The following is a 26,511-nucleotide window of genomic DNA, read 5'->3' on the forward strand; positions in this document are numbered from 1 at the left end:
ATGTAAACAAAGATAAACAAGGCAAGTTTTATACAAAATGATTTTTGTTGAGATTTAAAGGAAGTCAGGGAGGTCAGTCATCTGAGAGGAAGAGGGAGAGTGTTTCAGAGAAATACAATGACATGATTTTAATTATCATCTCTGTGTATATATCCCAAATATGAATATGTAGTTTTCATGTCTCTCTTGACCTTCAATCTCTATTACCAGTTGATGGCTGGCTATTTCCACTTAAGTGCTTCATATGCATTTCAAATTCAATATATGCAAGAGAGAATAGATTTTCTTTCCTCCTAAATCCATCCCTTCTCCAAACTTTCCTAGTTCTGTCAAGGACACTACCCTCTTTCCAGTCACCCAGGCATATAGACACATCCCATGAAGTAAATGCTATCACTTTTTTTCTTTAGAAAATTATTTTATTCTACTACAGCTTAAAAATTATTTTCTTTTCATTTATTTTTAAAATTTATTTTTTAAAATAAATTTATTTTCAGTTTTTAACATTCATTTTTGCAAAATTTTGAATTTCAAATTTTCTCCCCATCTTCCCCCTACCCTCAACCCAGGACAGTGTGTATTCTGATTGCCTTTTCCTCCAATCTGCCCCCCTCCTATCATCTCCCCATCCCCTTCCCTTCTACTTTTCTATAGGGTAAGATAGATTTCCATACTCCATTGCCTATATATTTTATTTCCTAGTTGCATGTAAAAACAACCTGTGACATTCATTTTTAAAGCTTTGAGTTCCACATTCTCTCCCTTCCTTCCTCCCCACCCACTCTCATTGAGAAGGCAAGCAATTCAATGTACATTATACATGTATAGTCATGCAAAAGACCTCCATAACAGTCATGTTGTGAAAGACTAATTACATTTTCCTCTATTCTGCCCTGCTCTCTATTTATTCAATTCTCTCCTTTAACCTGTCCCTCTGCAAAAGTGTTTGCTTCTGATTACTCTTTCCTCCAATCTGCTTTCCCTTCTCTTTTCCCCTCTCTTATCCCTTTCCCTGCTGCTTTTCTGTGGGGTAAGATAAACTTCCATATCCAATTGAGTGTGTATGTTATCCAAATCCAATGAAAGAAAGGGTCACTTATTCCCTCTCCCCTTTCCCTTTTTCCCCTCCATTGTAAAAGCTCTTTCTTGCCTCTTTTATATAAGATGATTAATTACATTCCACCTCTCCCTTTCTCTTTCTCCTAATAATTCCTCTCAACCCTTAATTTTCTCACCCTGTCCCCTTCTCTCTCTCTCTCTCTCTCTTCTCTCTCTCTCTCTCTCTCTCTCTCTCTCTCTCTCTCTATATATATATATATATATATATATATATATATATATATATATATATATATATATATATATATATACACACATATCTATGTATACACACACACATATATATGCATATATATGTAAATATATATGTATATATTTTCCCTCCTAATACTGAGAAAGGTCTCATGAGTTACAAATATCATCTTTCCATGTAGGAATGTAAAAGTTCAGCTTTAATAAATCCCTTATTGTTTCTCTTTCCTTTTCATGATTCTCTTGATTTTTGTATTTGAAAGTCAAATTTTCTGTTCAGCTCTGGTCTTTCAACAAGAATGCCTGGAAGTCCTCTATTTCATTGAATTACCATTTTTTCCCCCTGAAGTATTATACTCAGTTTTGCTGGGTAGGTGATTCTTGCTTTTAATCCCATTTCCTTTGATCTCTGGAATATCATATTCCAAGCCCTTTGAATGTAGAAGCTGCTAGATCTTGTGTTATCCTGATTGTATTTCCACAGTACTCAAATTATTTCTTTCTGGTTGCTTGCAGTATTTTCTCCTTGACTTGGAAACTCTGAAATTTGGCTACAATATTCCTAGGAGTTTTTCTTTTAGAATCTCTTTCCAGAGGTGATTGGTGGATTCTTTCCATTTCTATTTTCCCCTCTGGTTCTAGAATATCAGGACAGTTTTCCTTAAAAATTTCTTGCAAAATGATATTTAGGCTCTTTTTTGATCTTGGCTTTCAGGTAGTCCAATACTTTTAAAATTATCTCTCCTGGATCCATTTTCCAGGTCAGTTGTTTTTCCAGTGAGATACTTCCCATTGTCTTCTATATTTTTATTTTTTTAGTTTTGTTTTATAATTTCTTGGTGTCTCATACAGTCATTAGTTTTCATTTTTAAAGAATTATTTTCTTCAACGAGCTTTTGGACCTCTTTGTCTATTTGATCCATTCTGCTTTTTAAAGCATTCTTCTCCTCATTGGCTTTTTGGACCTCTTTTGCCATTTGGGTTAGTTTACTTTTAAAGGAGCTATTTTCTTCAGCATTTTTAGGGGGGGTTTCCTTTAGCAAGCTATTAACTCATTTTTCATGATTTTCTTGCATCACTCTCATTTCTCTTCCCAATATTCCTCTACTTCTCTTACTTGATTTTCACAATCCTTTTTGAGCTCTTTCATGGCCTGAGACCAATTCATATTTTCTTAGAGGCTTTGGTTGCAGGAGTTTTGGCTTTGTTATCTTCTTCCGGATGTATGTTTTGATCTTCCTTGTCACCAATGATGTAAGAAAATACCTCTTCAGCAAGAAAGTAAGAACTTAGTCAGTTTCTTTTTCTCCATTTGCTCATTTTCCCAGACAATTACTTGACTTTTTGAGCTTTATTAGGTGGAGGTCTCCAGAAGTGGCTTCAGCAGTGGCTGCAGCTGCCCTTGGACTGGGGCTGGGACTGGGGCTGGGACTGGAGCCTGGATGATGGCAAGACCACACTCCCCTGTCAGCCAGATAAGAGACTCTTCCCACTAACCTTTGAAGCTTTCTTTAGCTTTTGTGGGTTGAGAAGTCTGGAATCCACAGTAGCCACAAGAGATTCAGTCCCCTAAGGCCTGCTCCCACTCAGTTCACTGAATTATGTTCCACTCCCAGCCTGGTGTGATAGAACCTTCCCGTCAACATCCCAAATTGTTTTGGGCTGGCAATTTGCTTCAGTCGGTCATTCTGTGGCTTCTGCTGCTCTAGAATTTATCTAGTGTCATTTTTATAGGGTTTTTTGAAGGGTTTGGGAGAGAGCTCTAATTGGTCCCTGCTTCTTCACTCCACCATCTTGGCTCCATCCCCCTAATTCAGTAAATGCTACTATTATTCCTATTTTACAGGTGAGAAAACTGAGGTTCAGAGAGGTTATACAACTTACTTAGGAGCACACTGCTGATGGAATCCTAATAAAGCTACTCCCAGACCCAATATTCTAACTTCCTTATGGGCTCCACTGAATAGCAAGTATGTTCTGATTTAACCACACAATCTGACTTTAACCACACTATAGGCCCCCAGACTTAATATAGCCACTGCCCATGGTTAGTCACTGACCCCAGATCCAATTCACATATTTGAACAGGTATGTTCTTGTACTCAACCATAATCACATCATCCATTTAGCCCAAGACAGGACCACAATATATAACTATCCATCTTGACCAGGCAGGACCATAATAGCTAGCCAATCAGAAAGCAGCACAACCAGGATGTTAGACCACCAAACCATAGAAGGTACCCCTCCCCTATTACCTAATTCCTTAACAAACCCCTCCTGCCTTTTAATTATTCATAATTTCTGTTAGGTAATCAGCATCAACATACTGTTAATTTGCCTTACTATGTTGCTGGTTCCTCTTGGAAGTTAGACCACTTCTGAGAGGTATCAATCCTCAGTAAATGCCTGTACTTGAATTAGAGGTGGTGAGACTCTGAATTCTTTTGAGACGGTCCTGCCACAATACACCACAAAACAGCAGAATGTAAACTCCTTGAGGTCAGGTACTACTTTTGTTTTTGCCTTTGTTTCCTCAGCACTATTTCTGGCACAAAATAGGGGTTTAGGAAATATTTTTTGAATTTAGCCTAAATTGGAGGACATGGACATTTGTGGTTGGCTTTATTAGAAGCAGTGTACATATTAAAAATGTTGCGGACTCATCAAAGTATGGGTAAGAATATGAAAGTGCATATACTGTCATTAAAATTAAGTAGAAGAAAACATTACTACCTGAAAAAAATCTGGGAGTACTATGAATAGGTGGTATCAGCAACAACTTACAAGTAAATTATGCCAGGGTTAATTTAAATGCTTATCAATTACCAGGTAATAATAGTAGTAGTAGTAGTAGTAGTAGTAGTAGTAGTAGTAGTAGTAGTAGTAGTAGTAGTAGTAGTAGTAATAGACTAAACATGACTGATTTGTCATATTCCATGTCAAATTATCAAGGAAAGACAGTTTGCCAGGCACAGACACTAAATTTTTTCATGTCAATTCATGGATAAAACCAGAATTATCTGTTGATATGTTTGTGCGAGGGGCAACTAGGAGGCACAATGGATAGAGTCCTGAATATGGAGTCAGGAAGATTCATCTCCCTAAGTTCAAATCTGACCTTAGACACTTATTAGCTATGTGACCCTAGGCAAGGTGCTTAACCATGTTTTTGCATCCATTTCCTTCTCTGTAAAATGAGCTAGAGAAGGAAATGGCAAATCACTCCAGCATCTTTACCAAGAAAACCCCAGATGGGGTCAGACACGACCAAAACAACTGAACAACAAAAATTCCCATGTGATTGAAAATGGAAGGAATGCTTGATGTGGAGTCAGGGGACCCAGGGTCAGAGGTTCTCTTGCTAAATGTGACCTTGGTTAAGTCATTAGCTCTAAAAGCCTGTTTCTTCTTCTGTAAAACAAGGAAGTTGACTAATTCTGTCTAATTAATTAAGTCTAATTCTGTGGTCCTATAACCTCTTCTCCACAAGCTTCTCAGTTACTTCTAGGTCTGTGTCCAGGCTGTAAGGTCCTGGGGGTTAAGAGGATGCTCCCAGTCCAAACACGGACTCTGGTAGAAATGGGGCTTACCAGGTCAACAGCTGGAATGTGCTTTCTGTCTGAGCCCCAAAGCTCACTGACAAACACGCTCAGGAAAGGCATGAAGGACCTGTTTCACGGGGGCTGGAACAACTTCCCCAAGACCTCAGGGCTGGATGCCAGGACTACATGCTGATCTAACCTAGACATTTATGGGAAGAAAGTACCCCAGACTACTTAGGGGAGGATGTACGCAGATTCAGTACTTTGTGTTTACAGCATGGCTGGGAGTCAGCAGTCCCGGACCCTTCCCCATCTGGAGATCCGGGGCCATGCTCGCACTCCCTGATCTGGATTTCCAACGGGGCGGGCTGGACCGGCAAAGTGTAACGTGCGGGTGAGGCTGCGGATGGCTGCGAGCTTTTGTTTATTGAAGTTTCTGGGTGGATGGAGAGGCGGAAGAAGGTAAGGGCTAAAAATCCAGAAGTCGTGGAAAGTGCTGGAGAGCAGGTGGGAGCCGGGGATGTGGGGGTGCAGAGGAGGGGGGCGGCGCTGGGTCTGCTCGGGGCAGGGGGACGGGGAGGGGAAGCGCGTGTGCTGGGACCAGAGCGTCCAGGTAAGGGGGAGGCGTGGAGCTGGTGCAGGGGGTGGGCCTGGGAGAAAATGGACGCATGGACAGCCGAGGCTGAGGCGGGGGTGAGGGGTGGAGATGGAAAAGGGAATGGTGCCCAAAGGGGCTGTAAATCCCAACGCCGCCCAGAGGGGAAGAGAGGATGGAGGAGGGCAGCTGGGGGAGGGGCGTGGCCCTGCCACCGCCCCCCTCCGCCTCCTACCCCTCCCGTCTCCTAAGCCCAAGCCCCTCTCCCTGCTCCTCGGGAGGAAGCTCCTGAGCCAATGGGAGCGGGGGATGTTAGCGGGTGGGAGGCGGCGGCCGCGTTGCTAAAGCAGGAGTCTGGGCGGCGGCGGCGGCGGGAGCGGGAGGAGCTGGTGCCCGAGAGCCGGAGCCTGTGGCGCCATGGAGGGGCAGGGAGGTGAGCTAGGGGTCGCCCCCTCAGGAGTGACCCACGGGCAGGGTCCGGGGTGCCCCCGGCCTCGGTCTGGGGCGGGCGGGAGGGGAAGCCGGGGTGCGGGGGGACCGCGCGGGCCGGGCCGGCAGCCCCACCTTCTCCCGGCTCCGCCCTCGAGCCCCCCGCCCGGGGAAGGTGCGGGGCATCTTCCGAGGCGTCCTTCGCGGCATGCTCCGCCGTGATTTGTGCCCCTCTTCCTCCACCCGGGACACGCCCGCCCCCAGTTACGTCCGTCCGTCGGTCTGTCCGTCTCTCCGGCCCGGGGATCTCAGCTTCTAGAAGCGCGTTTCATTCTTTATTCCCACCCCCGCCCCTCACCCCCTTGGACTCTTTGTTGTCTCCCGCCCCCTCCCCCCTTCTCCGCCGCGACCGTGGGGCGTGCCCGTGTCCCCACCTTCTGCTCTTTACTTGGGCCGGTTTGTTGCGGAAACCTTAAAAACAAAACCATCTGCTCCCCCAGCTCCCCCCGTGTCCTAGCGCGGCCGAGGAGCCCCCTGCCCGGGCTCCGGCTCCGGCTCCGGGGGCCAGATGACCGAGGGCGGCGAGGGTCTGCGGCGGGCACCGCTGCCTGGCCGCCGGTGCCCGCGGGTGGCGGCTGCTTTGGGTCATTTCCATTCACACGTTCTTCCAGCACTTCTCCCCCTCCCTGGGACGATTCACCGATGATAAGGAAGGTTGGGTTCCCCGGGGAGGTTGACCCGCGGCAGCCGTCCGGCATGGCAGCCGCACCTTCTAGAAGGTGTTAGGCGGCCTTGGGCGCGGCGGCGGAGAGCTCCCCAGCCCCAGCCCGGCCTCCCTCTGCCCGGTGTAATGACCTCCATTCTGCTGGAGGCTCGGGGGAACTTGGGGAGTGGGCCTCGGGGACTGCCTCGTGGCACCGCCGCGGAACGTTTATGGTGGGAGGTGGAGGGGAAGGTGATTTTCCCCCTTCTCAGGGTGCCGGAGGGCGGCTGAGCTGTTAGGGTGATGTAAACGTTCTGCAGGGTGTTTCTCCCAAGGTGGCGTTTTCCCCTTACACCGAGCAGCACCTTGGCTTTTCCTTCACAAACCGTCGTGTCTGGGCTAGATTAGTGTTTAATATAAACACTTTGAAGAAGGAGGCAGAAAATGTTAAAAGCAAAACAGCGCTTTTTACACCGAGGTTCATTTTTGCCCCAGGAGGACTGCATTAGAGCATCGCTATCAGTACTAGAGTCTTCTTTTTTCCTGTAGTTTAGTTGACAGATCACTTACCCGTTCCGGTGACTGTAAAAACAGGGGTTGCTGATGATTGTTTATCACCTTTATTATATTAAAGTGTAAGATTACAAAAAACAAACTTTGTAGATTAACTTCTAAGAATTTGTGCGGTCTAAAAAAATACTGGAATTTGTGTAATATTGATAATTATTTTAATATTTTAAAATTTTGAAGTTCTGCTTTTAAAGGAGCAGAACTCTACTGTAAGCTCAAATTACAACTTTGATAGTTCGAAAGATTTATGATTTCATTGGTCCGGGTTCTCCCTGCACTGACACTGTACCCACCAGAGCATTTATTAAATTGCTTTGCCACACCCTTCAGTTCTTCACCAAGAGTGTTTTCGGTTTTGTAGAGGACTTAGCTGTTTTTCAGAGGGAAGGCACACTATCTTTTATTTGGTTGTAGCTAAAGATTTTCAGTCCTTATAAGAGCTTCCAGAGCTTGAATATAATGGCCATATGATATGATACCTTTGTATCAGCATTGGGATAAGATTTTATTTAGTGATAATTTAACCCAATTAAGTTGTGTGTACCTCGTGTTATATGATCATATGCTTATTACATTTGTATTAGTACATTTTTCCCCCAAAGTGGGTAATATAAAGGGTCTACTTTTCTTTTGATTTTATTTATTTACAGTACACTAATTTTTTGTCACAATTATATGTGAAAGAGGGATATTATTTGTCATGAAGCACAGAGTCCAAAACTGACCTCAGACACTTATTACCGGTTTGACCTTGTGCAAAATCACTGAGTTTTCTCAGGTTGTTTTGAGAATCATATTTATAAAAATCATCATATTTATAAAAATCTTTTAATTCAGTGCCTGGGACATAGTAGGCACTATATAAATGCTTATTCCCTCTCCCCTCCTATGAGTTTGGCATTGAAAAGTACTAAATACTGCTTAATGGAGACCAACAAAAAGCCTGTTGAGTTGCATTATAGAAATGGCTGTGGTACTTTGGTTGAGCAAGTAAATTCTTTTCTTAGAAAACTTCTAGAACAGTACTTCTGAGGGAAACTAGTAGCCAGACAAATTTGGATTTAAGTATATAAGTATTTGTGCCCTCAAAGAATTGTAGCAGAGACAAATTAAATTTCATAGAATATTAGTAATTTTGATTATCTGGGTATTGATTCTCTACCACAATATGTATTGCTACTTGTAGTTAAGTCAGGCTTCTAGTCCCTCCTGGGTTGTCAGGCAGAGGAGTTGAGCCAGGCAGAATTAGGATAGTAACCCTAAAGACTTGTATATATGTCTGCATTTATCTCCATTGAGTGTTCTCCCCCTGTATCCCAAAAGTAAGCATAGATGATTTGAGGATTATCTGCTATTCTGATTAATTTGCATACCACACTCCCTCCGTATCAGTGGTTAACTAGACTTTTACCTTAACAAAAATTAAATCAGTAGTTTTTCAGTGAGGAGCATAGGGGTAGAGAAAGAATGATATAATGGAAAGATGCCTTCATTTAGAGTTAAGAAAACTGAATTCCAGTCAAGTTGCAGTTGGTGCTTTTACCAACTAGTCATGTAACCTTGGGTACAAGTAACTTAAGAATATAAAATTATACGCCTGGATTATACAACTTCTGTGGTTGTTTTCCAGCTCTAAAATATTATAATTTTATTGAAGTGTTAAATTTATGAGCCCTTCTTTACTCTATTTCCATCCATAAATGACTTACCTGTACTACTATTGGGATTTAGCCAGGTTTTTTTTCTTTTAAAAAAAAATTATTCATTTTAAACAAATATGAAATGAGAGGAAAAAATCTTTCTATGTATGCAGCGGAAGAGAAGATTCAACATAAAACAAACAATTTCCATTTCAAGAAAACCTATGTAATAAATACAACACATTGTTTTCAAAGCTACCCAGCTTTTCTGTGCTTTCTTCTGGGTTTTCTCTTGTATCCTTACCCCCACCCCCAAGCTACAATTAAATGGGAATATATTATACATACATATCTACACACACACACACACACACACACGTATATATATGTGAAGGACCATATGATGCATATTTCTGTTTGTCAGTTCCTTCCCTGTTGCTGGATAGCATCTTCCTTCATAGGTACAAGTTGTTTCATGTTTTTTCTAAATCAACCAGCTCATCATTTATTGTATTACAATAGTATTCCATGACAATCATACACACACATTCCTCAGTTGAGAGTCATCTGTCATTTTGGCCAATTTGGTAGGTATAAGATATCTGAGTTATTTGTATTTGCATTTCTTTAATCAGTGATTTAGAGCATTTTTTCATACATCTGTATCTATATACACATGTATTTATATGTTATTTTGATTTCTTCATCATTTGAACTACTGTTCATATCCCTAGACCATTTATCAACTGAGAATGACATGTATTATTATAAATTTGACAGGGTTCTTTATATATTTGAGAAATGAAACCTAAGCAATATTAAATAATATTGGTGACAAATAATTTTCTCTTTTAATTAAATCTATTTTAGCTTTAACTTTGAGATCATAATTACTACCTTTGCTTTTGTTACATAACAAATTTTACTCCAGCCTTTTATTTTATCTGTGTGTATCTCATTTTTATTTTGAAAGTGACATAGCGTTGAATTCTAATTTTAATCCATTCTGCTGTTTCTTTTTTATGGGTAAATTCATCCCATTTACATTCTGAGTTATAATTACTTGTTCTGTATTTCCTTCATCTTATTTTTCTTTACTATCCTTCTCATCCTGTTTAACCTATCCCTCCTCACTCCTCTAATTTACTTCTACCAGCTACCTTGCCCTTCTTTGCCTTACTTAATCTCCACACCCCTCTAAGAGTCCTCTCCCCTTACCCTCTATTTTAATCTACCTTTTTATGAGTTTCTCCCTTATCTCCTCCCTCTTCCTAATTCTTAATCTACACACCTTCCTAAAAGTCCCTCCCTTGTCCTATCCCTTTACCCTCTTATTTCTTTCTTAACATAGAAAATTTTTATGTCCTTCCCGATGTGTGTGTTGTTCCTTCTTTAACCCTTTTCCTATGAGAGTAAGATTCCAGCACTACCAGCCCCTTTCCCTCTCTTGCTTCTCTATCAATCTTTTCTTTCATGCTTTATTTATATGACATATACTCCCTTTTATGTCTTCCTAGCAATTTTATTTTTTTTGAGAATCATCTCATTGTACAGCTCAGTGCAAGCCTTTCTTTCAATCTATCCAAATAATGAAGACACTCATAAGAGTACTGATAACACTTGTACATATAAGAGGTAAACAGTTTGAACTTATTGAGTCCCTTATGATTGGTCTTTAATGTTTGCCTTATATATCTCCTGCATCTTATATGTTGAATTTTCCATTAAGTTCTGTTCTTTTTGTCACAAATTCCTGAAAATCTTTCATTTTGTTAAATGTCCATTTTTCTTTTTTCATTCAGTACTATACTTAACATTGCTGGGTAAATTAACCTTGGTCATAATCCCAGCTCTTTTGTTCTACAAAATATAGTATTCCAGGACGTATAGTCCTTCAAAGTAGTAGCCGCTAGGTCTTGGGTAATCCTGATTGTAACTAAATTGTTTTTATTCTTGTTATTTACAATATTTTCTCCTTAAACTGGGAACTTTGAGACTTGTCTATGATATTCCTGTAAGTTTTCCTCCTGGGGTCTCAGATGGTGATTGGTGAAATTTTTTGTTTCTACTTTGTTGGGGTGAGTTCACTTCTCATGTGAACAGTCTCGGGTCAGGTAAAGGTGAGGGCTTCTAAACCTCAGAGCTCTCATGAGGCCCCCCAGGGAACAGCTGGGAATTGAGGAGTAAGACACGAGCTATCTTGTTTTTCCGCCTCTTCTCAGTCGAAACTTCCTGGGGAGAGCATCCCACCCTTGAGATTGGTCCCTGGTCTGAGCACACCTGTTGTTAATTGCCTAAGGGGCTGAGAGCATGCACGGTGTCCACGAACTGGGAGAGCTTAAATGGGGACAGGAAAGCCTGAGGGTCCCTTTTCCTTGCTCTTCAGGAGGGAGAAAGTGCTCTCGTGGGGAGCACTAGCCCTGCATACTGAGAGGGGGAGGGTTCATCTCTCCTCTGGAAGGAGAAGGGGGCTCCACGGGGAGAACTCATCCTGCATGCTGACATGTGGCTGGTATCCAGAATAAAGCCTACACGTCTATTTGACTCTGGAGGTCTCTTCTCTCATTACGTTTATCCGGCTGATCACCGAAGACCTGAGTTAGGTAAGAAGGACCCGGCAGCCCACGGCAGTTAGGCCAGGCACTACTTTACCTTCTTATTCTAGAACTTCAGGGCAATTTTCCTATTCTTGTAATATTTTATCAAGAATCTTTTATTGATTACAACTTTCAGGTAGTCTCACTATTCTTATATTGTCTCTGCTCCATTTGTTCTCAGTTGTTTTTCTGATGAGATATTTCACATTTTCTTCTATTTTTTTATTCTTTTGATTTTGTTTTATTATCACTTGGGGTCTTATAATGTCATTAGCTTCCCCTTGCCCAATTATAGTTTTCAAGGAATTATTTTCTTCCTTAAGTTTTTGATTCTTTTTTTGGTTGACTTTCTTTTCATAAATTTTCTTGATTTTCTTGGGTTGTTTTTCTTTTATCCCCCTATTTTTTTCTCAGTGTCTTTTAATTGATTTTTAAAGTCCTTCTTAAGTTCTTCCAAGAACTCCTTTTGGGCTTGTGACCATTTGAAGTTTCTCATTGAAAAAGGACTGACTTTTTAAGCTCCACTATCTTCTGAATATGAACCAGATCTTCTTTATCTCCATGGTAGCTATCTCTGGTTGGGTTCTTCTCCTTTGCTTACTCATTTTGTTTTGTTTTGTTTTATTTTTAGCAGCTTATTATTGATATTCAGGTCTAGTCTCACAGTGTGGAGAATAATGCCTCAGCCCTCAAGTCCTTCTTACTGTTATTTTCTGAGCTCTGTCTGAGGCCCTAACCTTGGATGCTCTTCTCTACCAGTAAAGCTGGGGCCCCTAACTACACTGTCCTGCAAAAACTCTTGCTCCCTGTAGACTCTCCAGAATTTGTATCTTTCTACTGTCTTCTTTGCCTTGGAACCAAAACCAGGGAGTCTGCTGTCCTCTAAGTGCCCACAGCCAGCAAGACTCCACACCCTGCCCCTCTGCTATCCCACTCAACAGATGTGTGCTAGTTCCTTCTCCCTCACAACAGCCCAGACCCTGTCTGGTCAGTATAGCTGTGCAGCATTGCACAATCAGTCTTTTACTCAGCCTTCCAAACAGGACACTGTTCCTGAGGCTGAGGCTGCCCTCCCAACCTAGCTGCCCCCAGGGCTTGTTGTTTATTGATTCCCTGGAGCTGTCCTGGAGGTGTTTGTACTTGACTGTGGACAAGCCTCCACCCCTGGAAGCCCTGTCTTTCCTGGGTTCTTCTCAAGTTCTCTTAAGAGTATAATTGCTTTACCCTGACTTGTTTTTTTTTCTGTTGCTCTGTGATCACTTTAAGGAGATGTTCTATATTTTTGTGGAGGAAATTTGTAGAGCCTAAAGTTTTCTGACCTGCTCCCCCATTTTCCAAGTATCCTCTGAATTTAGCTGATTTTTCAGAGGGATTGCCAGTTACTCTGAGACTTGCAGATATATGACCCCAGACTGTCCTTTCCTGTCTGCCTTTGCTGTTTTCCTTTTCTATAGACTCATAGTTTGAAACGATGCATTGTACCACTCCTCTAATTATGCTGAGATCTGAATTACAAGGCTAATATATAATATGAAGTTATCCTCTTGTATTGGCATTACAATTGTCTGTTGCCTGGCAACTCCATGGAGGAAGTCATGACTTAGTTTCCTGGGTTTATGTTATTTCATTTCTTTCCCTTTCTTTTTTCTTTTCCCCTTCAGGAACTTTAACCTGCTGTCCTTCATAACTGGGCCACATCGATTCTCTTTAGACAATCTGGTGACCTCTGAATGTAGTATGGACACTCCCTGGCTTAACCCAATGTAGTTTAGAACTCCTGAACTCAAGAGATGCCAGTCTTAACCTCCTCAGTAACAGGGATTGCAGGTGTTGTAATCACCATAACACCTAGCTTTATTTTTAAACTTCTTTAATGTATTTCATAAGTGTAGATTTTAATTTTTTTAACTTTTTGGATAGTAGTATTTTCTTTCCCATCTTTAAATGTCATTTCCAGAATACCCATGTCAACCAGACTAGAATTGGTCTCTGATCTGTGGGTGTCCAGAGCTGAACAAAGCAGTCTAGAAATAGGAGAGTCAGGAATCAAACAGAAGTTTAATTTCAAAGTGAGAAAAAGAGATTTGCAAACTGAAGTTCTCCTGAGAAGGCGAGCTTATGGGCTTGTGGCAGGAGTAGGGTTTTTAAGCATGAAAACCACAAAGAGGTGGAACCCAACACAGTCACTCTTAGGTCTTGAGTAAACAGTTCCCAGGGCAGACCATGATACAGGCATTTTGGGGGTAATACAGGTGTTAATTGGGTTTTGTGGGAACAGTCACCAAGTTGATTGTCTCAAGTCTTAAGGGCGGGTGAGCGTTGCAATCATTCAGCGGAGTACAGAACTAGAGTTAGTCTGGCAGAAACAGGAGTGCAGCCCCTGATTTAGTTCACTTAACAATTACAAGCACAGGAATTGTTTAGAGTGTCTGGAGATGTGGTTGATCACTTTCTGCTGTAGCTTCAGAGCTATCAGGCCTTGGTAATAGGGGAGTTCCAACAAGTCTAAATAGTTATTGATTAATATGAAAATTATAAATCCCTCAGTGAACACCTGGTGCTGGTCAAAGCAATACATTTTGCCGGAGTCAGATTATCCAGAATGCAAAGGATTATTGTTATGCCAAGTCCAGGACATGACTTGCTTTACTGGGCCTTAGCTCTGGAAAGCAGGGTGTTTCCTGATATCCTGACACCTGTAACTCAAATTTTGATGTTGCTAACTGCGTTGGTTCCCATCAGCATCAATGATGTGATTAGGATAAATTCATAATAATAAATAGCTCAAATTTTTGAGCTTGGTTGTTTGAAAATTTTCTAGCATTAATGGTACACTGGTAATTTTATTCTTTTATTTGTTATGAAAATGCTAATCTTATGTCCATTAGCGCTCAAATTGTAAAAAAACCTTTCTCAGTTATTTTTAGGAGAATCACTCAATTGTAACTGCAGAATTTTGTATACCTAAGGAGTTTTATGCTGTGGTAAAATACTATGAACTGCCTCCTGCCTCATGAGATTTACCCTCTTTCAAAGGAATTTTCAGGCCTGTTGCAGAGAAAAATTTTGGAGCTCTTATTCACTTTCCTATCCCTCTCTCTGATTATTCTTGTACGATGATTTTTCCACAGGGAGAAGATAAAACTATAGTCATGTGGTGGTTCTGGGATTCTGCAGAAGAACTCTAGAGCTTGTTCATGAGTAAAGGGGAATAATTATTATTCACTGTCATACTGACTAGTGCCATGTTGGGTATTTAACTCTCAGTGCTGGGGCAGTCATTCTTACTGTCTAGTCCTTTGTGTCATGTATAAACATTGGGCCAAGTCTCATTTTACATGTCATCACTCTTGAGATGTATTTAAGGTGAACCTTAGCTTAACAGACACCATTGTAACATCTCATTTGATACAGTTATTTTCATGTCTCAGTTTATAGTCCAAGTGAGCACTGTGTACATATAGACTAAGAATTCTGTTAAAGGAGAAATCTGGGCAAACTGGCCATTTCCTAATTAAACATAGCAAAAGATAGCCTGTTTGGCGTTTACATGTAGGAAAAAAAAAAGAGTGTGGTACTAGAGTATCAGCCTCATAGCCAGGTAGATCTGCATTCAGGTTCTTCTTACACATACTGCCTGTGTGATCTTCCATCTTTCGGTGCTCTAGGTAACTCTCAGAAGTTGTAAATTGCAGAGAAGGTACTGGCCTACATTGGTAGAGGTAATCATAAAATCACAGTCTCAGACCCTGTCCCTCTTTAAATACTTACACATAATACATTTTTAATAAAATTTTATGGTTTTAAGAATGTGTTAGTGATTATTATTATTGTTGTTATGATGGGCAGGGTGGGATATAAGAACACCTGAAAAACCAAGCCCAAGAGATTATATGACAGGTTATATTTCATTGGTTATTATTGTGCTGACACTGTAGTCCATCCATTCCTCTTCAAGATAAAATAATCAGCAGCTGCCTCAGCTTTCTGGATTGTTAATGGAGTTAGATGATCCAAGTAGTTGAAGTTGCTCTCCCCAAATAACCTAGCATCTGCTATTGGAGAAGGAAGAACCAGGCAGAGCTTATCCTGGCTTTTGTATTTTGTGCTGTTTAACTTTTGCTGTACTGGCCTCAGTCTTTTGTGATAGATATGACATTACCAGTTCAAAAAAAAATAGGGTATTGAAGTACTCGGGAAATTAGAAGTAAATGTAGTTCTTAGCTTACTGTATTTGAATTTAGGTTAGTGGCTGTTACCTGGTTGCACTGGATTTGGGAGAACCCAGTAGTAGATCCCTTAAAACGAGTCAGTTATATTTGTACTTTTTTTTAAATTAAAATTTAACTAAATATTATAATTAGTGGTACATAAATCAACTATTTCTTAAACTATATTTTAACATAAACAAAGAAAAATTATGTTAATAAGTACACATTAAAAGATTCATGAGAAAATAGAAAATTTCTTTTCATTTTAACCTTTTATAGAATATGACAGGTTTTTTAAAAAAACATTTAGGTATAAAGTTAGATTGTATGGTTAGATACTATACTTATAAGATATGATGATGGTCATTATTATAGGTGACAGTTGCTTGAATAATAAAACAATTACATTTGAATAACCTAGATACTCATTACATTGTAGATTATTTTCTGAGTAAGTGAATAACAACTGTTGAAATAACTTGTAGAGATCAGTTTCTTATTTTTGAGTAATACTTTTTAGAAACTGCTTTTAGAGTGCTAGAGTAATTTTTTTTTTTAAATATTCTAGAGCATTGGGTTCTGAGAGGGTTAACTTGTTTCATAGTCCAGCTTAGTTCCATTTGTAAGCTGAGGATAGTGTAGTACTGGGGAATATGTGGCTTTTTGGTAATGTGTAAGTTCTTGACATTTTCATTTTTAAAAATAACCTTAGGTTAATGTAAATTGAAGAAAATTAATATTTAGAGAAATCCATTACATAGTTCTTGAGTTCTTATGAATTTTTCATATTTGTTCTGAATGATTAAATCATTGTAATAATTTGATACTGTACTTTGTGAGTACCAGATATTTATAAAATATCATATATATATAAAATTTAAATAACTAAGGTTTTCACAGAGCTCCATTAATGTAAATTTATTGACCTAACAGCTGTTTAGTAGTAAATAAGATTTTGGGTTACTTAGTTTAATTTGTGAACCAAGAAAATTGAAAATTGTTTATTGATTTTTTTTTCTGTTAGAAAATGGAAGTATAGTACAAATTGGGGAATTGTTACCATGCAAGATCTGTGGAAGAACCTTCTTTCCAGTTGCCTTAGTGAGTACATTGATTATTTACGTGTTTGCATCTGCGTTTACTAGTTCAATAATGCCTTGGAATCCACATTGGTGGAGGGAATGTCTCCGTTGATGAGATCATGAATTCATTGAAGTACTAAACCAGCTTTATATGGAACTGCCTTCATAGTTTGATTGAATGGGATGCTGGAAAGGACTACTTATGTCAGTTAGCTTCATTTTTTCACCCTTTTATTAGAGCTTCATACTTTTCTTGTTTTGAGTAATCTTAAGAAGTTCCTGTTAAAGTGAAAATGCTAAGTGATTAATAAATATCTAATAAAATAGTGAATACATTAGTTGACAGCTAGCAGAGACCAAGATTCTATAAGAATGAAAGGCATCATACAATTCTAGGAAAAGAAGAACGGAGTGAACAGGGTAGGTAGCATCTAGGAGGAGAAAGGGGAGGGCATTTTGAGGAAGGGGAGACGATGTTAACAATATATTTCACAATGAAATAAACCTTGAAAAGTGTTTATTATTCTGTCCATCTTTACAAGTGTGAAAAGGAAGGTTTATGGTTTTAAATTACTCCGTTTAAGAATTTGAAGTGTAGTAGGCACTGTGGTAGGAGGTGGTCACTCAACAAGGTATCCTATTTTAGCATATTAAATGGTTTCCAAAGTACAATGAATTATGTTGAAACTACTTTAAAAATATATGCTTTCCTAGACATGTAAGGAAAACATTTTAAGTATGAGAAACGTAAAACAAAGATCTGCCAGATCTTTATCTACCAGAAAAACATAATTGTGATATTAGAGGTAATTTTTATTTAATTTTGTGCAATTTTTCTTGGGGTTTTTATTCCTACAAGTTAAGCATTATAGTAAAGATAACTAGTATAGCAGCAGAATCCCCATTGAAAAATGGGGTAGAGGTGTCTGTTTTTAACTGCAGTAACTTACTAAAATCAAGGCACAGGAAATGGAGTTGAGTATGACTCTGATAATCTTTCAGTGCAGCTTGTCACCCCATTAAAATTGTGTTGAAGCTTGTCCTTTTGCTACCTTACTTTCTGGAAGCCAAGAAGAAGAAAAAGAAAGTAAATTGAGTCATGCAGCTAGGCAGTTGACATCCAAGTTGACCGAGGGATGTCTGCCTAAACAAAAAAACAAAGCCTAACCAAAAACACCCCAAACTCAAGAGGGACATGATCACTCACATCTTAAAATATTTCAGACATTCTCATTTGAAAGAGGGACAACTTGGTTTAATGGAAAGGACACTGAATTTGAAGTCATACTGGGTTCTATTTGCTGCCTATTAAATTTGTGACTGAAAATTTCAGGGCATTAAACTAGCTGATCTCTTTAAGTTCTTCAAAATCATATGATCCCAGAGGGGAGATCTAATGGGTAGAGATTAGGTTGAAGCAGGTTTATGGTTATCATATAACAACTTTGTAACAATGAGAACTATTTAAACATGCGGATTTCTTGTGAGATATTCCAATAGAAGCTACCTGGCCATTTGTCAGTGATGGTGTATTCATGCTACAGGTAGAGGTTAAACTCTTATTCTGAGATTCTCTAGTACTGAAAAGGCTCTGGAGCTCTTCAGTGTCTAAATTCATTATGACCAGATTTTCATGGACTTTTGATAGCCCTTTCTTGACTATAATTACCTAAGTTGGCTAAAAGCAGGTGTACTTTTTCCTTTTGTAGATATCACTGAGAATGTAATAATTACTTTTCCATTATTCCAACTTCCATTTCATTCACTGACTTTCTTTCAAAACCTAGAGATAAGAATTTGAGTAGGAAGAACTACAATGGAATGTGTCAAAGCAGTTTATAGTAGTGGCAGCAGCACTGGAGTTAGTGTAAGGACAAATACAAATTGCAGAAAGTATTGATGTGATCTGTGGGAATTAGAGATGTTAAGGACATAGAAAATTTCATAAGAAAAAAATACAGTGTTTATGTTTGATATTAGTAAGAATAATGATTAAATCTGGATTTCACTACATATTAAAATATATGTTTGCATTATTGTTGCTCACTACTGTCTTTCAGATTTTAACATAAATTGTGTTTGCATGGTTGCTTTACATTGTTTTTGAGATTTTTTAAAAAATAGCTTAGATTAAAAACTCAAGAGCTTATGTTATTCCTTATTAAGAAGAAAATGATGCACAGTTTTTTTACTTTCCTTTAACAGAAAAAGCATGGACCAATTTGTCAAAAAACCACCACTAAAAAACGGAAGGCCTTTGATTCAAGCAGGCAGAGGGCTGAAGGAACTGATATTCCAACAGTAAAACCACTTAAACCTCGGGTAAATATATAAGGTTTGGAATAATACCTACAACAAAAAAGCATGTATACACCAAAATATGTATCCAGTATTATATTATGTTAATGTTTATATCCACATCCATTTAATTTCTAGAGTCATTGTCTCCTGAATGGTTTTTAGTAGAAAGCCATCTTCGACTTATGCTAAACTTATCCTTGAAAGTGGTACCTTAATTGCTCTGGCTTGGGAAGAAGTGAAATTTTCTTCAAAAGTCTTTAATTCCACTAGTATAGTTAAATTCATCTTCATTTAGGGAAGAATTAAATGATATAGACTATACCTTTTTAGAATGAAACTTTTTTCTGGGATATGAAGAATATGCTTTAACATTTTATCAGACATTTCGAGTCAAGATTGCAGAATGAATAAGAATAGAATAACTCAATTCCCATATGTTCACTATAAAAGATAAATGAAGAGTTATCATGTCAAATAATAATTAAGAAAAAAAGATGCTACAGGCAGTATATTCATCCAGCTTAAGCTGGCAAAAGGGGGACATCCAGAATTCTTAAGGCATTAAAGATGAGACCCAGCAAGAGGAGCTGGGTTGAGACTAGTGCAGATGAAGCACATGGAAGCTTTCTGGCTTCCAGCAATAGTGCTCCAACTCAGAAGCCTCTGTAAAGTCAAGACACAGATTAGAAGGGGGATTAAAGTGCCTCAGTGAGGAGCCCCAGGGTAGTTTAGCCAGCAAAGTTGCTATCAAGTGGGTAGCAGTAAGTATACATACTCTAGAGACTTGGAAATCTTATGGTAAGCTGATGTGAGCCATTCTTAATGACTTTGAAGAGGTCAGCATTTATACTCAGGTGATACCAGCAAGCACGGAACCTACCAGTGCTTTGTGCACAGCTGTGTGTGTGTTTGTCCTTTGTTGCTGAAGAAGATCATGCCATTAGAGAAATAATGACATGACTTGCACTTGACTTTGTTTTGAGTGAGGGAGGGCTGTGCAGGTCACCAGCCTCACTCCTCCAGAGCCATCTGAATCCAGTGACTAGATAGTCATCAGGATGACTGCAGAAGACCCAGGATGAGGCAATTGGGGTTAAGTGATTTGCCCAAGGTCTCACAGCTAGTGAGTGTCAAGTGTCTGAGGTGAGATTTGAACTCAGGTTCTCCTGACTCCTGCACTGGTGCTTTATCCACTGTACCACCTAGCTGCCCCTTTATGCACAGCAGACACCAGCAGAAGGAAAAGCCCAGTGGCAGAACCCCAGACAATACTGATTGGGAACAAATGAGCCTACCACCTTATCCAAATATACAGGGGAAATCATGGAAAAAAGTACTAATTCAGGAAGTAAAGCTGGAAATATGAATAAATTAAAGGAAGATAGTGATAAGATAATTTTGTGGATCCGAGGAAGTTTAGGAAGAAAGAAACTCTCTATGGACAGAGAGAGAAACTGTCTCTATGGACAGAGTCTGGAGAAAGGAGTGTCATGGCTAGAAGGTCTGTTAGAGCTCTTCAAAGAGATTTTTTTAACAGAATATTTAAAGGAAATGAGACAATAAAGGAAAGAATTGAAAGAATAAATAGCTTAGTATATAAGGTACAAAATGTCAGCCAAGTAATAGACACCCCAAAACTTAAAAAATACTTCAAACAGAAATGTAAACATTCCATTAGACAACAGGAATATGAAGATGAAATCAAAGAAAACATAGGGCAAATCCTCTCAAAAATAACTCACTGAGAGAATACATCAAGATAAAAATAATCTAAGAAACATTGTCTTGGAAGATAACATCAAAAAAAGCCTATTCACCATATTTTAACCATAATGAAAAGTGCCAAGACTTATTCAAACCAGATAGCAAAGTAAAAGTAAGAATAATCCGCCTCTTGAAAGAACCCTAAAATAAAAATTCCATGCAACTTCAAACCAAGATCCAGAGCTTCTAGGTTTAAGGACAAAAGTACTGTAGGAAACCAGAAAGAAAGAATTCAAGCACCAAAGGATCACACTTGATATCACAGAACTTAGCAGCAATCATTACAATGGAAAGGAGCACTTGGAATACAATATTCCAGAAAGCTTCCAACCAAAAATTAAATCAGAAAAATTGAATATGGTCCTGCAAAGGAAAAAATGGCCACAGGAAATCGATCTTTAATGGCATAGAGAACTTCCAGGAATTCCTGATGAAAAGATCAGAGCTGAATTGAATCTTTGAGTTATAAAACACAAGAGTAAAGAGAAATCTGGTAAGATAAAAATACCATTGGAGCACTTGGTAGGGACTCTTTGATGGGTATGTATTATATTTTAATAGATAGAAAAGAAACAAGTATCTCACCAGAACCCTTTTCACTTCAAGAATCATAGAAAGAGCAAATAATACAAATAAAGCCTGGAGTTGAATTTGTTCTGTTTCAATGGTTTTAATTTAAATTAAAAAAAAAAAGAGGATTAAAAGAAATACATGGGTGGGAGGGGAGATGGGAAAGAGGTATGGAACTTAATATTTCAAATAATTGGAATACTCTATAAACATAGAAGAAAGAATGGGAGAAGTGGGCATCACATGAATTTTACTTGTATAAGCATCCACAAACAGTTTGGTGTAGAAAAAGTGACATTCAGTTGGGAGACAGGTGACAGGTGAGAACAGGGAAAAGGGGATTGGATGCTTCTGTTATTGTTCAGTTTGATTCTGTGACCTCCTGGACACTAATGCTGTCCATGGGCTTTTTTTTTTTAATTTATTTATTTAACTTTTAACATTCATTTTCACAAAATTTTGGGTTCCACATTTTCTCCCCATTTGTCCCCTCCCCCTACCACAAAACACCAAGCATTCTAATTGCCCTTATCACCAATCTGCCCTCTCTTCTATCATCCCTCCCTTCCCTTGTCCCCTTCTTTTCTTTTGTCCTGTAGGGCCAGATAACTTTCTGTACTCCATTACCTGCATTTCTTATTTCCTAGTAGCAAGAACAGTATTCGACAGTTGTTCCTAAAACTTTGAGTTCCAACTTCTCTTCCTCCCTCTCTCCCCACCCATTCCCTTTGGGAAGGCAAGCAATTCAATATAGACCACATCTGTGTAGTTTTGCAAATGACTTCCATAATAGTCGTGTTGTGTAAGACTAACTATATTTCCCTCCATCCTAATCTGCCCCCCTTTGCTTCTATTCTCTGTTTTGATGCTGTCCCTCCCCAAGAGTGTTGACTTCAAATTGCTCCCTCCTCCCATTGCCCTCCCTTCCATCATCCCTCCCACTCTGCTTATCCCCTTCTCCCCCACTTTCCTGTATTGTAAGATAGGTTTTCATACCAAAATGAGTGTGCATTTTATTCCTTCCTTTAGTTGAATGTGATGAGTAAACTTCATATTTTTCTCTCACCTCCCCTCTTTTTCCCTCCACTAAAAAGTCTTTTGCTTGCCCCTTTTATGAGAGATAATTTGCCCCATTCAATTTCTCCCTTTCTCCTCCCAATATATTTCTCTCTCACTGCTTAATTTCATTTTTTTAAGATATGATCCCACCCTGTTCAATTCACTCTGTGTTCTCTGTCTGTGTGTGTGTGTGCGTGTGTGTGTGCGTGTGTAATCCCACCAACTACCCAGATACTGAAAAGTTTCAACAGTTACAAATATTATCTTTCCATGTAGGAATGTAAACAGTTCAACTTTAGTTGGTCCCTTATAACTTCTCTTTGCTGTTTACCTTTTCATGTTTCTCTTCATTCTTGTGTTTGAAAGTCAGATTTTCTTTTCAGCTCTGTTCTTTTCATCAAGAATGCTTGAAAGTCCTCTGTATCATTGAGAGACCATTTTTTCCCCTGAAGTATTAAACTCAGTTTTGATGGGTAGGTATTCTTAGTTTTAGTCCTAGTTCCTTTGACTTCTGGAATATCATATTCCACACCTTTCTATCCCTTAATGTAGAAGCTGCTAGATCTTGTGTTATCCTGATTGTATTTCCACAATACTTGAATTGTTTCTTTCTAGCTGCTTACAATATTTTCTCCTTGACCAGGGAACTCTGGAATTTGGCCACAATGTTCCTAGGAATTTCTCTTTTTGTATCTCTTTCAGGCAGTGATCAGGGGACCTTGAATACTTATTTTGCCCTCTGGTTCTAGAATCTCAGGGCAGTTTTCCTTGATAATTTCATGAAAGATGAAGTCTAGGCTCTTTTTTTGATCATGGCTTTCAGGTATTCCCATAATTTTTAAATTGTCTCTCCTGGATGTATTTTCCAGGTCAGTTATTTTTCCAATGAGATATTTCACATTATCTTCCATTTTTTCATTCTTTTGATTTTGTTTTGTGATTTCTTGGTTTCTCATAAAGTCATTAGCTTCCAACTGCTCCATTCTAATTTTGAAAGAACTAGTTTCTTCAGTGAGCTTTTGATCCTCCTTTTCCATTTGGCTAATTCTGCTTTTGAAATCATTCTTCTCCTCATTGGCTTTTTGAACCTCTTTTGCCAGTTGAGTTAACCTATTTTTCAAGGTGTTATTTTCTTCAGCATTTTTTTGGGTCTCCTTTAGCAAGGTGTTGACCTGCTTTTCATGCTTTTCTTCATCTCTCATTTCTCTTCCCAGTTTTTCCTCCACCTCTCTAACTTGATTTTCAAAATCCTTTTTGAGCTCTTCAGTGGCCTGAGACCATTGAATATTTATTTTGGATGTTTGGGATACAGAAGCCTTGACTTTTATATCTTTCCCTGATGGTAAGCATTGTTTTTCCTCATCTGAAACGATGGGAGGAGATATCTGTTCACCAAGAAAGTAACCTTCTATAGTCTTATTTTTTTTCCCTTTTCTGGGCATTTTCCCAGCCAGTTACTTGACCTCTGAGTTTCCTCTCCACACCCACCTGGCTTCCAGATCCACCCAGCTAGTGCTTGGGGGCTGAGATTCAAATGCTGTTTCAAAGCCTCAGGGCTTTTGGTGGAGGCGGGGCTGCTATTCAGTGTGAGATTAAATTTAGGTGCTAGCATGGGGGCAGGGCCACCACGTGGGGCTTAGTTCCCTCAGGGGGTTTATGCAGAAACCTTCAACAATAGATCCAAGCTCCTGCCTGCTTTGGGAGCCCCTTTCTGCTGCTGCCTCCCGAGGGGGCCTGAGTTATGGGGACACCCCGCTTCCCTCTCTGTGAGCCAAAAAGACTCTCTCCCTCACCTTTGGCGCCTGTGGGTGGAGAGATCTGCGCGGCTGCTGGAGATTCTGTCCCTGAAGCCTGCTCGGATCTGCTCCTCTTGGTGCTGCCCGGCCAAGGCAGGGCTGGGCTCTGCTCCGGGTCCAGTGCGCTACGGACCTTTTGCGTTGGTTTTTCAGGGCTCTCTGGAACAGAAATCTCCTCTGCTCCATTGTTCTGTGGCTTCTGCTGCTCCAGATTTTGTTGGGAGTTCTTCTTTACAGGTATTTTATGGGCTGTGGGTTAGGAGCTAGCATATGTGTATCATTCTACTCCACCATCTTTCCATGGGCTTTTCTTGGCAAAGGCACTTGAATGGTTTGCCATTTCCTTCTCCTGTGAGAGTAAGGCAAATAGGGTTAAGTGAATTATCCAGAACTACATAGCTAGTAAGTGTCTGAAACTGAATTTGAAATGAGGTCTTCCTGTTTCCAAGCCCAGCACTATATACTCTGAACCATTTAGCTGTCTCAGTTGCTTTAAGTGGGAGATATTACTTATAAGTGAAACAAAGTCCAGCTTTGGAGGATTGAATTGTGAAGTGAGGGTTAAAGGCAAAGAAATAGATGGCAAAATCCTGTGATTGGTGTCCTCTCAAGGAGAAGAGAAGAGAGACACATGGAGTAGAAGGGTCTTGCTTATTAATGTTGAGAGCATCCTTATTACCATTTTTGTAAAGAATGGAATGAGAAATGAGATGTGGAGAGGTAAAAGGTAAGGGGAGGTAAAATAGAGGGTTGTAAAACAATTTGAAATCACTGTGAATGTCAGTGGTATGAAGTCACTTATAAAATGATGAAGGATACATAGCTCATGTAAAGTAGAATCTAATAATTTGTTGTTAACTGGAAACTTTTCAAGCATGTTCATAAAGAATTAAAAGGCTTGAGCAGCACTTACTGTGCTTCACATAAACTCAAAATACAGAGGTAGTAATCATCTGACACGTAAAAATATTCATGATTAAAAGGAAGGGATAAAAAAGGGAAACTTTATTTAAAAGTGCCATAAATAACGAATTAATAGCAGTACTTAATATATGTCCATTGAACAACAGTATCTAAATTCTCAAAGGAGGAGTTAGTCTATAGAGAGAAATGTTTAGTAATACTGTAATAGTTGGGGACCTCCGTGTACTTTTCAGCCATAAACATAGATACCAAATGATAAACAAGAAAGAGGTTACAGCCTTCAAACTACTTTTAGAAAAGTTATATAGGATAGAACTCTCATTTCTGAATAAGAAGAGAATGAGGCATACATTTATTAGCTGTGTATGGTAACTTTATGTAAATCATAAATTGGGGTATTAAAAATCTCATTAAAAAGCTGAAAGACAGAACTATTAAGTATATTCTTTAATGATCACAACCTGGTAAATATATTAAAGAATCAGTAAGTAGCGAATCTTTAGGAAAAGGACTGAAATTGATTTGATATTAAGTAATTTAATATTGTAAAATTGATGATTCAAAGAAGAAATTATAGAAGCAATAGACAATGTCATCAAAGAAATAACCACACTGAGAAAACACAAGTAAACTTTTTGAGATGCAGCCCAACCAAGCCTTTTGGAAGATTTATTTTAAAAAATTTTTATTATCATAAAAGACAAAGAAATCAACAGATTAGACATAAACAAAACTAGAAAAGCAATACCAATTAAGCCCAAGACAGAAATTTTGAAAATCAAAGAAGACATTGACAAAAATGAAAGTTAAGTACCCTTGATTTGATAAATAAAAAGATTTTGATGAAAAAATACACAATAAAATAGTTGAGTAACTAATATTTTTGAAAAGAAGCAAACTAAATTGTTATTCAAAAATGAAAAGTAATTTACAACAAATAAGGATTGAAGAAAGAATATTTTCAGTAATGATTTATGCCAACAAAATGTTAACTTAGATGAAGAGGATGAATATTTGCAAAAAAATAAAAATTATCCGGATAACAAACTAGGAAATAGGAAGTTTAAACAACTCAGTTTTATAAGTAAGAAATCTAACAAGCTACAAATAAGCTCTAAAGGAAGAAAATCCAAAGGCCAGATGGACTTAATGGTGAATTCTATCAAGCATGCAAAGAGCAGTTAATCCTAGGAATACACTATGCAATTTTTTATTTTTCTGGCTTTCTAAACAGACCATATTAGCTATAAAAAACTTAATTTTGTTCAATAATGCGTAATCACTTCTCTAACTGCTATAGCTAGAATTTTTATCACTAGATTGAATATGGATGATGATAAGACCCATCCTTTGTTTGTCCTTGTCTTATTGGGAAGGCCTCTGAAATAGGGTATCTTAAACTTTTTTTGTGTCA

General features: G+C 38.9%; 1 protein-coding gene across 2 annotated transcripts in view; it reads left to right on the top strand.

The window, feature by feature from the left end:
- Positions 1–5,755: 5,755 nt before the first annotated feature.
- ZC2HC1A (zinc finger C2HC-type containing 1A) overlaps positions 5,756–26,511 on the top strand; it is a 68,903-nt gene continuing 48,147 nt past the window's right edge. For both annotated transcript variants that reach the window (XM_072604939.1, XM_072604940.1), the window contains exons 1-3: positions 5,756–5,884; positions 16,626–16,702; positions 18,889–19,005. In XM_072604939.1, coding sequence (XP_072461040.1) covers positions 5,869–5,884; positions 16,626–16,702; positions 18,889–19,005 — 210 coding nt within the window. In that variant the 5' untranslated portion in view covers positions 5,756–5,868. The remainder of the gene's footprint in view (positions 5,885–16,625; positions 16,703–18,888; positions 19,006–26,511) is intronic.

This window comes from Notamacropus eugenii, chromosome 4 (genome assembly GCF_028372415.1).
Source record: "Notamacropus eugenii isolate mMacEug1 chromosome 4, mMacEug1.pri_v2, whole genome shotgun sequence".
In the NCBI taxonomy this organism is placed as follows: domain Eukaryota; kingdom Metazoa; phylum Chordata; class Mammalia; order Diprotodontia; family Macropodidae; genus Notamacropus; species Notamacropus eugenii.